Source organism: Etheostoma spectabile, chromosome 22 (assembly GCF_008692095.1).
Source record: "Etheostoma spectabile isolate EspeVRDwgs_2016 chromosome 22, UIUC_Espe_1.0, whole genome shotgun sequence".
NCBI classification, from domain to species: domain Eukaryota; kingdom Metazoa; phylum Chordata; class Actinopteri; order Perciformes; family Percidae; genus Etheostoma; species Etheostoma spectabile.
In genome coordinates this window covers 12,383,543-12,398,183 of record NC_045754.1, presented here as the reverse complement: position 1 = coordinate 12,398,183, position 14,641 = coordinate 12,383,543, and the positions used below count along the sequence as shown (strand labels likewise).

At 44.3% G+C, this 14,641-nt stretch overlaps 1 protein-coding gene across 1 annotated transcript in view; it reads left to right on the top strand.

The window, feature by feature from the left end:
• The window catches only part of boc (BOC cell adhesion associated, oncogene regulated), a 24,865-nt gene that overhangs the window by 6,584 nt on the left and 3,640 nt on the right, over positions 1-14,641 (top strand). Inside the window, exons 2-11 of the mRNA XM_032504440.1 lie at positions 4,318-4,446; positions 5,149-5,421; positions 8,828-8,974; positions 9,788-9,931; positions 10,512-10,805; positions 11,623-11,895; positions 11,982-12,250; positions 13,609-13,774; positions 13,991-14,056; positions 14,362-14,571. Coding sequence (XP_032360331.1) covers positions 4,335-4,446; positions 5,149-5,421; positions 8,828-8,974; positions 9,788-9,931; positions 10,512-10,805; positions 11,623-11,895; positions 11,982-12,250; positions 13,609-13,774; positions 13,991-14,056; positions 14,362-14,571 — 1,954 coding nt within the window. The 5' untranslated portion in view covers positions 4,318-4,334. The remainder of the gene's footprint in view (positions 1-4,317; positions 4,447-5,148; positions 5,422-8,827; positions 8,975-9,787; positions 9,932-10,511; positions 10,806-11,622; positions 11,896-11,981; positions 12,251-13,608; positions 13,775-13,990; positions 14,057-14,361; positions 14,572-14,641) is intronic.

Below are 14,641 nucleotides of genomic sequence, written 5' to 3'. Positions count from 1 at the left end.
GGGGGTCTCGTTAGAGATGCTTTTGATGTGTACTTTTATTGCATGAGAACGAGTGATGCCTCGAGTGCAGGATTTGGATTGGCCCCCTCTCCACCTGTTGAGTTTCCATGCCAAGATAAGACTCCAGAAGGTTCTCTTGTGTCTGACAGATAGATGGGAAAAGATTTAAGTGCCAAATTTTTGCTTGTGTGAAGTACAACGGAGAAGTACAGAGATTCTCAGCTTCAGGAGCATCATCTGTTACACTTGGTAGTAGAGACAGTCACATCCAACAAAACGATCTCTATGATTTTTATGCATTTTGATATGATAGCTGACAAACTGGTTTCTTTCTCTTTTTATTTAGCTTTTTATCCTCCTTTTCATATTGTAAAACAACAATATCAAACAAGCAATAACATATTGATAACTATAGCAATACCGCAAACCAAGAGAACAGCAAACACATTGACAGAGTGAAGGGAAAATATGTTGGGACATCCAGCGACACTTTAACACGCGCTCTCTCAAACACTCCCTCTTCATTGACGAGGCCCTTCACTCTCCTCCTGCTCGTCCGCCAGTTGACATCCTCTCCATTAATTTGAGTCGCTGTTCTCTTCTCCACCCCCCTCCCCCCCATATTGCCTCCCTAAACCCCCTTCACCCATCTCACATCAATCCATACAGGCATTGAACCCCCTTGCCTCCCCAAACTCACTCCACATTACTCTCAAACCTCTTGGTCATTGAGCCCCCCTTCTCTTTGGTTATTGAGCAGGGCCCATCAGCTCTTCCCTGGGCCCTTCAGAGTAGCGTCTCCCCTTTCTCCAGGGGTCCACGGGGTCTTTGTCCATGCACCGACTCACTGCTTTACAATGACTCTCCACTCTATTAAGGTGCGTTCTGCCTGTTAGCGTCACCAGGGGCAACCGGCCTCCCGCATGGCAGCTATGCGGCATGGCATTGTGGGCCGCTGGCCCGAGCGGAGCAGTTGAACCCCCGGCACTCCTCACACTTGACACCGCATGTGTTTATCTAAAGGGGGGGCTTTGTGGTGTTTGGAGAACCTCGAGGGAGGGGGGACGCACTGGGTGTAAAAAGACGTAAAACTGGGGGACTAGGGGAGGGAGATTGGGGAGGTGATAAATATTCAACAGCTCAGCTCCTCAGGAGTTACTACCCTACTACCCTGCTACCCCTCCAGCACCACCGCCCCTCCTGTGTGTCCTCTCCATGCCAGAAAACAGATGGAATGTGAGAGCTCAGGGAGGTGGCTCCAGTCTGGTTTTATCCAATTAGCAAGGTTGTCAAAATAAATTTATCCACGGAGGCAGGGGGACAATGGGACTGGCAATAGCCCGGGAGAACAGGGGCCCCGGTGTCTTTACTTAGCACGCTCACAATAAACTTCTGTCAAGTGACTCTCTCCGACAACAACATATAATACCTACGCCTACTGTCATGATGCATGCCTGAATACCATCGCCACAACCTGGGACTGTCTTCTAGTCGGGCTTTCCCCTTGTCCTCTCTGTGATATTTACACTTTTAATTTTTTTTTTTTTTTCGATAACAGTGCAATACATTAAACAAGTTTCAGTACTGCTTGACTAGACTTTTTTTCAATACCTTAACTTACTTTTTTTCCATTAAAAGCCTAAATGTCAAACAGCTATGATAAGAAACTATGATATTATTGAGCAAGAATCTGATTAAACAATACCACTATGTATCGGACCAGACATTCAATGCCGACGTTTCACAGCATCAGACACATTTTGATAGGTTACCATAGCAGTTTTGAGGTATTCTTTATCATCCCAGGAATTTACTAAGTCTTCTTCTTCTTTTGGGAGTCAAGTCTTAAGCAAGTGAGATTTCACAGCACTCAAGTGTCAGTTCTTTAATATGATTACACAAATAGATTTACTCCCCAGTAATCATAATTTTGCACTAGAACTGACAGATTTGAGCAGTTCACACACTGAAGTATGTTTTAACTCCACAAAGCTGTGTTGGCCATGCAGTGTTGTTCCTCACTGGTCAGGCTGTAGCAAAACCGTCACAGGAACACATTAACACACATTCCCTCGGTTCTTAATTTAGGAGAGCTGTCTGTGTGTATGATCTGGTTTTTATCAGCCTTGCTGATGCGTAGGAGGCTTTTCTCTCTCTCTCTTTTTGTCTGTGACTTCTCTGGGAAGGATAGATGGAAAAAGTTGGACATGTCAGGCTAACTTTTCATCTTGAGGCAGGGTATCCGCTAAGCAAACACAGGACCCAGCTGACTAATAAATCAGATGGACAGACAGGCTCAAGGAGTATGGCTGTTTTTAGGGAGTGATGATGTACGAGGGGCCTTCTCATACCACTGTTATAACAAAGCTCTATCTCTGTTTCTGTCTCTTCTCCTGTCTTACTGTTGCTACTTTTAATTCTGTGTAAAAGACAGAAATTGGACAGGTAAGAGGTTTCATTGGCAAGTAGTGTGTCCTGCTGTGTCTGGTTGGCAGATTGACTGGTGTGGTTTACGGTTAGTGACTCTTACAGTTGGGACAGGTGCTCCATACAGATGTGTGTTTTTCATGGGCAGCTGTCCCGAGTTGTGTCCATACAGCAACCCGCCACTAAAGCCACAGACCTTCAGCTTAGCTTCCTGGTTCCACAGCAGCTTGCTGTTTGTTTACTGACTGAGCCCACTACTCATGAGCCACTCTGAGTGGACGAGTGAGTGAATTAGTATATGTACATGTATGTAGGGCAGCAACTAAGGATTATTTCCAACGTCAAAAATGCTTACGGTCACAGTTTCCCCCGTCCATGGTGACATTATCAAATCGCTTGTTTGTTTCTGACAGTCCAAAAACAAAGATATTAAATTTGCATGAACATGAATGAGTGAAAAGCAGCACATTTGAGAAGCTAGAGCCACAGTGTGAATGTTTGCTTAAAGAGTTAACAATATTTTTTTGTATATGTACAAAGTATTACAACTCTTTGGTGTCTTGGTTTTTGGACATGCAAATGTATGGTTTTGATTCACTCTCACGCCTCTCATCGGCTTTGTTCGGCTGCAAATAGTTTTTTGCAAAATTGCTTTAATAACAAGGTGAAATAATAATTTAGCTGCTAAATGGCAGAATATTTCCCTTAGGAGTTGGTGAAGACCAAAACCAAATCCAAATGAATGCTAATGTTGCTCCATATATGCTGGATGTGTAAATAAGCAACTGTTGGCTAACATGTTAGCCATATAAACTTAAAAGATAATGTCAGTGTTGTGTGTACAGATTGTTTCTGTAGTTTTGCTCATTTTCAATAAATGTTCCAGGCACCTAAACATTTTCACTGCTGTCATTAGATGATAAAGGTGCACTGTAAGAATTTCCATTCATGCGTGCGTGCGTGCAGTCCCTAGTCTCTCTGAGCATCATTATTCATCCCCTTGCCATAATAATATCAGGACACATATGTATGAGAAAGTTGTGTGCTTCCATTTTTACAACATCAGGATAGTGGGTGTGTGCATGTTTGGCGACATGCATTTATGTGAGAGAGAGAGAGAGAGAAGTAGAGATTCACGTTTGCAGGACCACCCTCCGCATCCTGACGGGAAGTTGTTAGTTTAACCTGACAGGAAAGAATTTGGGAAACTTGGCAGCAAGCAACAAGGGAGAGAGAAAAGCGCCCCTCTCTACATTAACTGTTAATAGACTGACCATTACTATCATCTTCTCCGTTTTCTTCCCAATACATACTGCGACCATAATACAGCCCTCCTATCCTCCCAACTTACACACAGTCCTCACTGCTGTCTACCTCTTATTAGTTGTTCTTTGTCCCAACTCCTGAATGCAGCCTGTGTGTTTTCCCTTCTCCTCTCCTTCCCTCCCCCATTCCTCCTCCTGGACCCTCTACCTGTATCGGTTACACCTGAGCGGAAAGGTAGAGGGGTCGGGTTTCGGCCCGCAGAATGAGGGCGCCCCTTTGATGAAGGCAGGTTGTATGGGTGCGAGTACAGGCGGAGGAGGTGGGGTCAACGTAGAGATGGGGGCTGACGGGAAAGAAAGGCTTTATTTGTGTCTGGAGTTTGGCTGCTGGGGGTAACGCAGATTGCACCGCGTGCGTGTGTGCGTGTGTTAGAGAGCAGCTTATGTTTAAATCAAGATTTACTGTTTCAATGGATGATGTATGTTTTGGTAGCTTTTTTTGTGCAGTTCTGTTTGTGTGTTTTTAATAAATCAATCAGAAGAAAGTGATTTGTGCTACTGTTTTTGAGTGTACCAAGTCTGTAAATGACCCTCTGCCCTTCCTCTGTTTGTGTGTGTGTTTCAGGGGGTAGTGTATGGAAGATGTCTGGAAAGCGAGACTGGACTCCGTGGATGAAAAAGAGAAGGGCTCCAGTGTTGTGCGCTCTGGGTGCAGTACTTCTTTGCTGCCTGCAGAGCAGCGCCTCTCTCACCGGTGAGTAGACAAACTCAGATGGTGAAAAACTGCATCTGCAGAAATTAAATTAAAATGGTTCCATTTGTGTGCTTTCTGTCAGTGTTTCACAAATGTATATTACTGACTTGATCTATGCTCTCTTTATTAATGTCTTAACATTAGTTTTTCAAACACCTGGTGCAGGATAAGTCTTGCCAAGGACAAAATATTCTATCTCCGTCACACGAAGGGTGTTGTTTTTTGTTTTTTTACGCCTCCTGGCAGCAGCAACAGAAGTTTATTTAAAAATGAACTGAAGAAATGGGTAGTTTGCATGATCTGTATTAGCCACCAAGGGGGAACTCAAAAAGAGAAGTATTGTATGTACAACTGTAAAGTTCAACCCATTAACTGATTAGAAGATCAAAAGAAAATTATTTGGCAATTGACTATTTTGATAATCAATTAAAACGTTTTTGTTGTTTTTTTTTTAGCAAAAATGCCAAACCTCTGATGTTCTAGGTTTTCAAATGTGAGAAGTGGCTGCTTTGCTTTTAGACTGGTCGATAATAAAAAATAATGTAGTGAATGGCAGCCCTAATTAATTACAAGTCAAAATAAATTCCAAGACAAAATGTTTCCGCTGCTGTAATCTGTGGGGAATGTCTAATATGCTGACTGATTAAGTAAAAAAAGCTTTTTTATTTGCTTCTAACTACTTTGTATGATGTTTTTCCTCAGACGAGGTGCCATTGTTCAGTGAAGAGCCCATGTCTGTGGTGCAGAAGCTGGGAGGCAGCGTGAATCTGCGCTGCAGTGCCCGTCCCTCCTCCGCCAACATTAGCTGGCGCCTCAACAGCCAGGAGCTGGTGGATGGATATTTGGGTGTTGTGCTGGGGCCCCACAGCCTGTTCATCCCCACACTCTCCAACCTGACTGTGGGCAGATACCAGTGTGTGGCCAGCACTGGCGCAGGAGCCCTGGCTAGTGTGCCTGCTAACGTCACTGCTGCCAGTGAGTAGCCACCCACACAAGGCTGAGACAAATAAACACAAACACACAGACTCCTTTTTGGTTCATCAAAGTAGCCAAAGAACGACTTTGACTTAATTTTCTTGGAGTTAAACAAAAACAGTGAAGGGGCGGTATTTTTTTAGCTTAAAATCTTCACCAATACAACACTGTAAACCTTGTACTTTTCCACTGCTGTGAGTCTAATTCTTACCAACTACAATTCTGATCATGGTGAGAAACTGTTGCACATTATTGATTAATAATACCTCCACATAGTGAGGTAGGATTCACTCTGTGTAGTTGGTGTAGGATACAACAGCTACTTTTATGGAGTGTCAAATTGATCTAATGGCGTTAAAGTGAATTATTCTCACTGCTGACTTTTTTTAGTGTGCTGGTCTGAGTATGTAGTGTTATATTTGATATGCATCATGGGACTAAGAGGGGGCCTGAAGCTGTGTAACTTGAGCCAGAGGAATGGAGGGGACCCGAGGGCCGGTCAGAACGTTGAAGAGGGGACCATGACTCCAGCCTGGGGGCCCCCTGCTTCTATCGGCCCCTCTGCTCCACACAACACCACATTCCTCTCCACAGCAGGGCTCACCAAAAATTATGGCCCCATAATTGAGTACAGGGCTGGGGGGAGATAAGGGTGTTGTGTGCATATGTGTGTGTGAGGGGGTGGACAGAGGCTATGCCTCACTAGAACACACCATTAGTTGTGCTGTTAACTGTATTGTTTTATATGTAGTGATGTATGAGGCTGCCATAGCTGGGGAAAATGGAGGTGTTTTAGGCCAGTCGAGACAAGAGCCTCACACAAGATGAGACGTGATGTCACATTCTCTGTCTCCTTGAGGGCCTCCATAACCACACACACACACACACACACACACACACACACACACACACACACACACACTACACCCATTTTCTTCCTTGCACATTTTCACTCTTCACCCTGTCACTTTCTCTCCCTTGCCTCCTTTCATTTTCTTTCACTTTCCCTCCTCTTTTGTCATCTTCAACTCATGTTTTTCCCCCTCTTTTTCAGAGCATGCACAAAGGCAGTAAAAATTATTGATAGTTCAAATAGTGGATGAATTATGTTAAGATAACCACATGTGGAGCCAGACTGTTTGCCCCGCCTCCCCCCAAAAACCTCTCTAATTTAATAACCGTCTCTCTTCTCGGCCACCCCCAAACCGCCTAAGGAATTGCTCCACGGGGAGGGTGTACGTGCCTGCCTTTCCATGTGAAATCTCTTAGTTGTACGCACATGTTTTTTGTGATCAGGATAGGTTGATTCCAGACCCTTCTCGCTATCCAACTTTTTTGGCATAAGTTAAAAGCTCCTTGCTTGAATTCTTGTGCAGACAATCACCCTCCCCCTTTTGCTGCAGAAAACAGAGACATGTATCTGCACAACGTGAACGCACAACACATTGCACAAACATGTAATAATTCAGACACGCACAGGCCTCCTACTGCTACACATAAAGATGATGAATGCACCGTCTCTTAGAAATTTTTAAGTTCTGCCTTGCCAGCAGTCCTGGTGCGGGGGTCTGCTTCAGTTTATGAATACCATCAATCCTCCATCCCTGCAGAACACACACACACCCACACCACACACACACACACACACACACACACCCAACACACACACACACACACCCAGGAATTCATATGCATGCTCACGTGCACGCACACACACCTGAGAGGCACCTATGCGGGTTCTTCCTCTAAGAATTGTGGGCGTTAGAGGGGTGGGTGTGGGGTGTGTGTGTGTGGTGTGTGTGTGTGTGTGTGTGTGGGGGGGGGGGGGGGGGGGGGGTTAAAAGGTGTAACTGAGGAATTTGGTAGAAGCAGGAGGGGAAGGTGGGATGGTTTAGATGTAAGGGGGAGGCAGGGGGGAGGTGGCTGTAAAAACAGCACCTGATTGATTAGCAAATGGAGCGCCACACGGTCCCTCCTTAAGGCTTTCCCTCATCAACACACACCACAACACACACCACACACACCACACACACACACACACACACACACACAACAACACACCACACCACACACAACACCCCACCACACACACACACACACACCTCCTCATTTTTCAGACTAAAAGCTGAAACCAAGTCGGAAAAGGAGTTGTTTTAGTGTGCGTTTGTCTGTGTGTGTCTCCTATTAGAGCTTTCTCAGACACAGACGGAGGGACAGATCTAACATGCATGTTGACAAAATCAGTTTCCTACAGTGAAGGTGTTTGTTCAGTGCTTAGAGTAAATCACTGTGATGTCCCTATCAGTAGATACACTGGCCTTAACTAAACTTTACTTATTGGATTAGAGCTGTATACAAAGTCCCATCAGCTGACTGTATATACCAGCAGCTTGGTCTTGTTGCCAGAGAGAGCGTCTGGTCCAAGAAAAACACAACAGTTATAGCACCTCTGGAAAGAATGGAGAGAGGCCGTGTTTGTTAAGAATAAATCAACCAAGGCTGGTAGACGTTTAATTACGTTCCTGGAGAAGTTTTATTTATCTTTCATTTCGTTGCTCGACTCCTTCATGACACATTTTTCCAGTTGTTTTTCCCCTCCTGTGTTGCTCCCTTCACTCTCATTTTAGTTTCCCTCAAATCTATGAAATGCCAGTATCCCACAAATACAATTTTTGTGGGGTTTTTCCCTGGCTTCTTAAGAGCAGAGTTTTGCTGTTTCCTCCCAAACCCAAACTGGATATCTTTCTTTGAAACTCTATAGGATGGACACCTCTCACCTTTGACCCCTTGGCCAGGCCTCTGGGCCACTCAGGCGGGGGGTTTAGGAGATCAGAGGTCACCTGAGTGTCTGTGCAGTGTAGACTGTGTGTCTGTGGGACACAGTCGCAGCACATGGCCCCAGTAATCCCACTCCACCCATTTCCCACAGAATCTAAACCGGCTCTAGTCCCAGTATAATGTTTGACAGGATTAATGACACCTACTCGAATGTTACAGACACCACTTTTAGGCTTTGGACTCCAAAGTGACATCAATTGAGTTAAACAGAAACATTAGCTAGCTATAAAAAATGCACTTGAAGCAGATCATGTAAGACAAGCAGAGAGAAAGAAATGACTAAATGAAGGTTTTGTTTCAAAGAGAAGGCACATTGGAGAAGTTGTGGGAATGTGGTTACGATACAATGGGGACACCCAATATGAAGAGACACCCAGTATGGAAACAGCACAGTTATTGTAATGTTTATTATTGCTCAGAATATTTTGGTTTTCTACTTCTAAAGCTGAGGACTGACTGTATACATGTGAAGTTGGATGTGATGTTAAGATGACGAAAGAATGGTGAACTGTGTTCAGCGGCGATGTGATGGCACTGATTTTTTTTCCCTTGCCTGTGTGTTTTTTAGAGCTGCGGGATTTTGAGCCTGATGACCAGCAAGAGATCGAGGTCGACGAAGGCAACACGGCTGTTATTGAATGTCACCTCCCGGAAAGTCAGCCCAAGGCACAGGTCCGCTACAGTGTCAAACAGGAGTGGCTGGAAACATCCAAAGGTACTGAGCTGATAATCTCTCTCTACTTCCCTCTTAATTCTCCTACTATCTTCATAATTTACCGGAATGCTATAATCCTGCTATCTGGCCCATTATAAAACCGGTGATAAGGGTATTATCTCGAGAATGTTGAGACATGGGAATGCAGTTGTTTATTTTTCAAACTATTTACTTCTAAGTTGCCTGGCAGAGAATAAAGGCTCCAGTGGTTTTGTGGCTGGTATGCTGATGATGCCTGGGAGCTGTAGGTACTGATATCTGCAGCTTATCTGTGAGGAAATGAATACCACATTGACAAGGATTCACTGACTGGTCTCGGTCAGACTCTGGGGCGCCACCATGTGGTTTCTGCTGACGGTGCAAACATGCACTGGAATGCACATAGTACTCAAATTACATTGTGTTTCACAATAAAGACTCACTTCTTCTGCAGCTCCTCTTTGTCTTAGTCATAGTCATGTATTTCCATATAATTCCAATTACACATGCTTTTATTAAAATAAATCAAACCTTATCTCATGTAATTGCTGTAACAGTATTGCTTGTCAAGCACATTATCCTCTGAATCCTTTTCATGAATCCATATTTGTGTGTTTTCTTTAGAATTGTCACATATGTACATTTTACATTCTGGAAAAATGGCATTACACCTTGTGAACCACAGTATGCTGCCTTGCATTTTGTTACACATATTGTATAAGCAAGAGACAGATAAAACCTTAAAATCTTTGTCGTTTGCACGTTAAAAGCAATAACTGCCCCTACAGAAACTGCCCGTAAGTAAATAAGCATAACATTTGGTTTTTCCTGCAGGGAACTACCTCATCATGCCGTCTGGGAACCTGCAGATAGCCAATGCCACGCAGGATGATGAGGGGCCGTACAAGTGTGCTGCCTACAACCCCATCACTCAGGAGGTCAAAACATCCATCTTCGCTGACCGCCTGCGTATTCGCCGTGAGTCATCACTTCCAACACTCTGATGTTGTCAAAAAACAACATTTTTGATTACCATTGCTGTTTCAATGAAAACATAATTTAAAGATGTGCATAAGAAGTTATTGGTCATACTGAAATATTAAAGGTTATTTAAGAAAGGACAATATTGGAGAGCTTGTAACTGGTACTGTAGAAACTCATCAGAAAAGAGTTAACTGCCACAATAAGTTACGTATGTGGAATTTGCCTTGGTGAATGGTGCATACATGTTCACCAAACCTATTAAAGATTAATATGAAACAAACAATGAATACAGAAACAAATATGTATAAATGTGTGTGTGACTTTCATCATCCGATCATGCCAGGATACTTTTAAGTCATAGGTGACGACGTGCACGGTGACAACGTGCACAAGTCATGCTTTTGCGTCTTCAAAAGAAGAGATGAAAGTGCTATGGGTTCACATTGCGATTTAAATCCTTTTGTATTCATTTCAGCCACAATGTGTATGCAAGCAATTTTAAAGAAATGGAGAAGGGTGGGACTTTTTCACGTTGCATAGACAAAGTAATCACTGTCATTTTCATCTTTTCCAGGCTCCACCTCAGAAGCAGTTCGCATCATTTACCCACCGGCGTCTCGTTCCATCATGGTGACCAAAGGCCAGCGGCTAGTGTTGGAGTGTGTGGCCAGTGGCATCCCCACTCCACAGGTCATATGGGCAAAAGATGGGCAGGACCTGCGATCCCATAACAACACGCGCTTCTTGCTCAGCAACCTGCTGATCGATACGGTGGACGAGGCCGACTCGGGCACTTACATCTGCCGAGCGGACAACGGCATCGGCTCAGCGGGCTCTGCAACGGTGCTTTATGATGTACAAGTGTTTGGTGAGTATACTGGAAGGGTGGAGTGAAGAAAAGTTGATTTAGCATGTCATGTGTTGGCTGCTTTGGGCTTATATATGATTTGTTTTGATAGTCTTTTGAAATACCTTGAACTAATCTGTTAAATGCAGGTTTCTGGAAAAAAAATAGTGAATAGTGAATGGAGTTTGTTCATTTGACTCTCCAATAATTTTAGTTTTGTCTGTGTCGTGGATTTAATGAGTCGACAGACTCCTGTTTGTTGGACAGAGAGGACAGGGGGCTGTATTTGTCATTTGCGTGAGAAGTGTGTAAGCCCGGGTGGTGGTCTGTAGGAAAAAGTTTGTAGAGACAGAGCTCTCTATTCTGTAGCGAGACTTGATTGAGTGTGTCTCGGTTATGGATGACTGTTTTTTTTTTGTGTGTGTGTGTGCGTGTGTGTGTGCGTGCAGCTGGCTCTAATTAAAGCCAGAGAACTGCTATAGCTGTAATGAGCTCAGTCTTTCCCTGATTCACAAGCAGCCAACCATCAACTGGCTGCCCTGGCCCCGCCTGCCTGGCTCTATACACCCCCCCGTCGTACAGCCTTTACAAGCACATGCATAATTGTGCCTTCACTCACACATGTGCTCTTACACGTGACATTGTTGGAGCTTGAACTTAAAAGTTTAAAAATTGTAATTTCCAGAATATTAATTTTAACAATTAATTGCCTCAACTCTAATAGAAAATAATTGTCAGTTGCAGTTCTAGACACTGCACAATCACACTTATGCACACATACACATTCTACTTATAAGGTTTTGAACCAGCCTCTTAACTTTGTTTCTGTCTCCTGCAGAGCCTCCGCAGGTGACGGTGGAGCTGCAGCAGCAGGAGGTTGTGTACGGAGAGACGGTGCGCTTTACGTGCCAGGCCCGCGGTAAACCCACTCCCTCTGTGATATGGCTTCACAATGCCCGTCCCCTCGCCCCGTCCCCTCGCCACCGCCTGACTTCCAGGGTGCTGCGTGTTTTCAACGTGGGCCCTCAGGATGACGGACTCTACCAATGCATGGCTGAGAATGGGGTGGGCAGCTCACAGGCCTCGGCTCGCCTCATTGCAGTGTCAACCGGTGAGTCAGATAGTTTGTTTTGTTAGAAATGTAGTCTTTTTTTATGTACCAGCCTTCAGATTTCATGACATGTCTCTTCTTCCTAGGGATTTCATCCAGAGGAAAGCTGCCCTCGCTCTATCGGCCACTCAGCCCAGATAAGGTGCTGAGAGAGCAGCCGCCTGTGAGGCCTGGTGCCACGGGTGCCATGTTGCCTCTAGACTGCTCTGAGCTGCCAGGACAGATCCTTCTGGCAGACGCCCCCATTATCCTCAGCCAGCCACGCACGGGCAAGGCTGACTACTATGAACTCACTTGGAGGCCGCGGCATGAGCGAGGAGCCCCCGTGCTGGAGTATATGGTCAAATACAGAAAGGTACTGCATTCACTACATTACATGACATGTCTTTTAGCTGATGCTTTTATCAAAAGCGATTTACAATTGCTACTATCAGAGGTTGCACGCCTCTGAAACAACTGGGGGCTTAATGTAAGGTGACCAGATTTCTCAGACAAAATCCGGGGACATTTTCAGCTCAGAAGCGTATTTACTTCCAAAACAATAATGTTTTTATTTTTGTAAAACTTAAAACGGGACACTAGACCTAGAGCTGTTCTTATTAGGGAGCCCCCCCCCCCCCCAGGTATGACACTAGACCCACCCTTGCTGCTACTTCCTACTCCACTCCACTACACCTCAAGATAGAAAGTCCTAATATTTCAGAGATAAAAATCCATCCTTATACTTCAAGATAAAAAGTCCTAATATTTCAAGATAAATCCTATATTTCAGAGGAAGTCTTAATATTTCAAAATATAAAGTCCTAATAGTCCTAATATTTCAAGATAGAAAGTCCTTATAGTCCTATATTTTCAAATAGAAGTCTTAATATTTCAAGATAGAAAGTCTTATATTTCAAGATAGAAGTCCTAATATTCAAGATAGAAAGTCTCAACTTTCATAATGTTGTAATGTTTCTGACTACTGACAGCTTTTGCTTTACTGCTCAAGGCTTGTTTCTGCAACAGCTCATTGAGAATCAGATACAACAAAACTACTGAGGACTATTTTCCTTTGACATTGATTCAGTATTAAACGAGATCGCTGCAATGTAAGTTAATAGATAATTGTCCAGCGTTGTTTTATGCACAGGGCAGGCGGGAGTAACAAGGGGACGGCAAGGGGGTACGTTCATAAAAGTGCTTGTTTAGCTGCTAACAGACACAGATTAATATTCTAAGTGTATATAATATTTCTAAGGAGGTCGACCTTTCTGTTAAAGATTAAGATTCTTTTTAAAACATAAAACCGAAATTGCGTTCGGTAAAGCACAGACTCCATGTAAATAATCAGTGATTAAACACGGCTTTCTAAAACCTCTCTGAGCACGCGGCTCTGGCTGGCCTGATCTGCGTGGTTGGGTGTGCGATTATCGGCGACGTTTTGTCAGTTTTTTCTTTCTTTCATTCCAATTTTGAGTCTTTCAGTCACAGTGAAAACCGGGGACATTTCCGGAGACAGATCCAGCCGGGGACAGGTAGCCAAAAATCGGGGACTGTCCCCGGAAACCGGGGACGTCTGGTCACCCTAGCTTAATGTCTACCCCAGAGACACATTGGTTGATGTATCGCAGTGGGAATTGAAGCTACACCAAAGGCAAAGGCACCAAAGTTAGTTTCTTAACAACTGTGTATGTGTTCTTTGTCAGTAGCTCACTCCTGTCTCTCTCTCAGGTGGGAGACCCTCTAGCAGAGTGGACCTCCAGCAGTATCTCAGGTGCCCTCCACAAGCTGACTCTTGCCAAGCTGCAGCCAGACAGCCTGTATGAGGTGGAGATGACTGCCAAAAACTGTGCAGGTTTGGGACAACCTGCTATGATGACCTTCAGAACTGGCAAAGGTAAAAACACTGTCGTGTTAACATTGTCGTTGAGAGCGAGTTAGCACACTAACATTAGCATTTAGCTCCAAGCATTGCTAAATGACCAAGTACAGCCTCACAGAGCTACTAGCATGACTGTGGTGAGAGAAGGATTCAACTACAGTTTGATGTGGCTCAAAAGGCAGTTCCTTAATTTAAACTCTCATCTGACTGTTGGTGTTTTTCTGTGTTCAGGTCGCAGAGGTCCAGGGCAAATTGACCCACCAAAAACTCCTGCTGTTCCTTCGCCAAGCCTCTCTCGTAAGTATCCCTTTTGTAACCTGCCCCTTTGAAAACTCTGCCTCCTATCAACTTTACTAACTATAACAAACTCACTTCTTCTAAAATAACTGTAACCTGATATTGTTTTGCAGCAAGATACTGAACTTCTAACCAATCTCCTTTTGACTAACATTGGAAACTTCTCTATCCGTTTTTTTCATTTCTGTCTCTGAAGGATGAGCCCTCAGTAAGTGCTGAAAGCAATGAGTTTTTCCTTCACTGTCATAACAGATTGTTGTCTGAGAGTTTATGTCCTGTCATCTGACACCATTCCTCCTCTGCAGCTCCCGAAGCCCCTGACAAGCCCACAGTCTCCACGGCAACGGAAACGTCAGCATATGTGACTTGGATTCCTCGCGGTAACCGCGGCTTCCCCATCCAGTCATTTCGGGTGGAGTACAAGAAGGTGAAGAAGGCAGGAGAGGACTGGGTGACGGCGGTGGAAAACATCCCCCCATCACGACTCTCTGTGGAGATCACGGGCCTGGAGAAAGGTCGGCCATCTTCTTTAAACACTGTTGTTATTATTCACAGCAGTTTATTCTGACTTGGTGGATTGTAGGG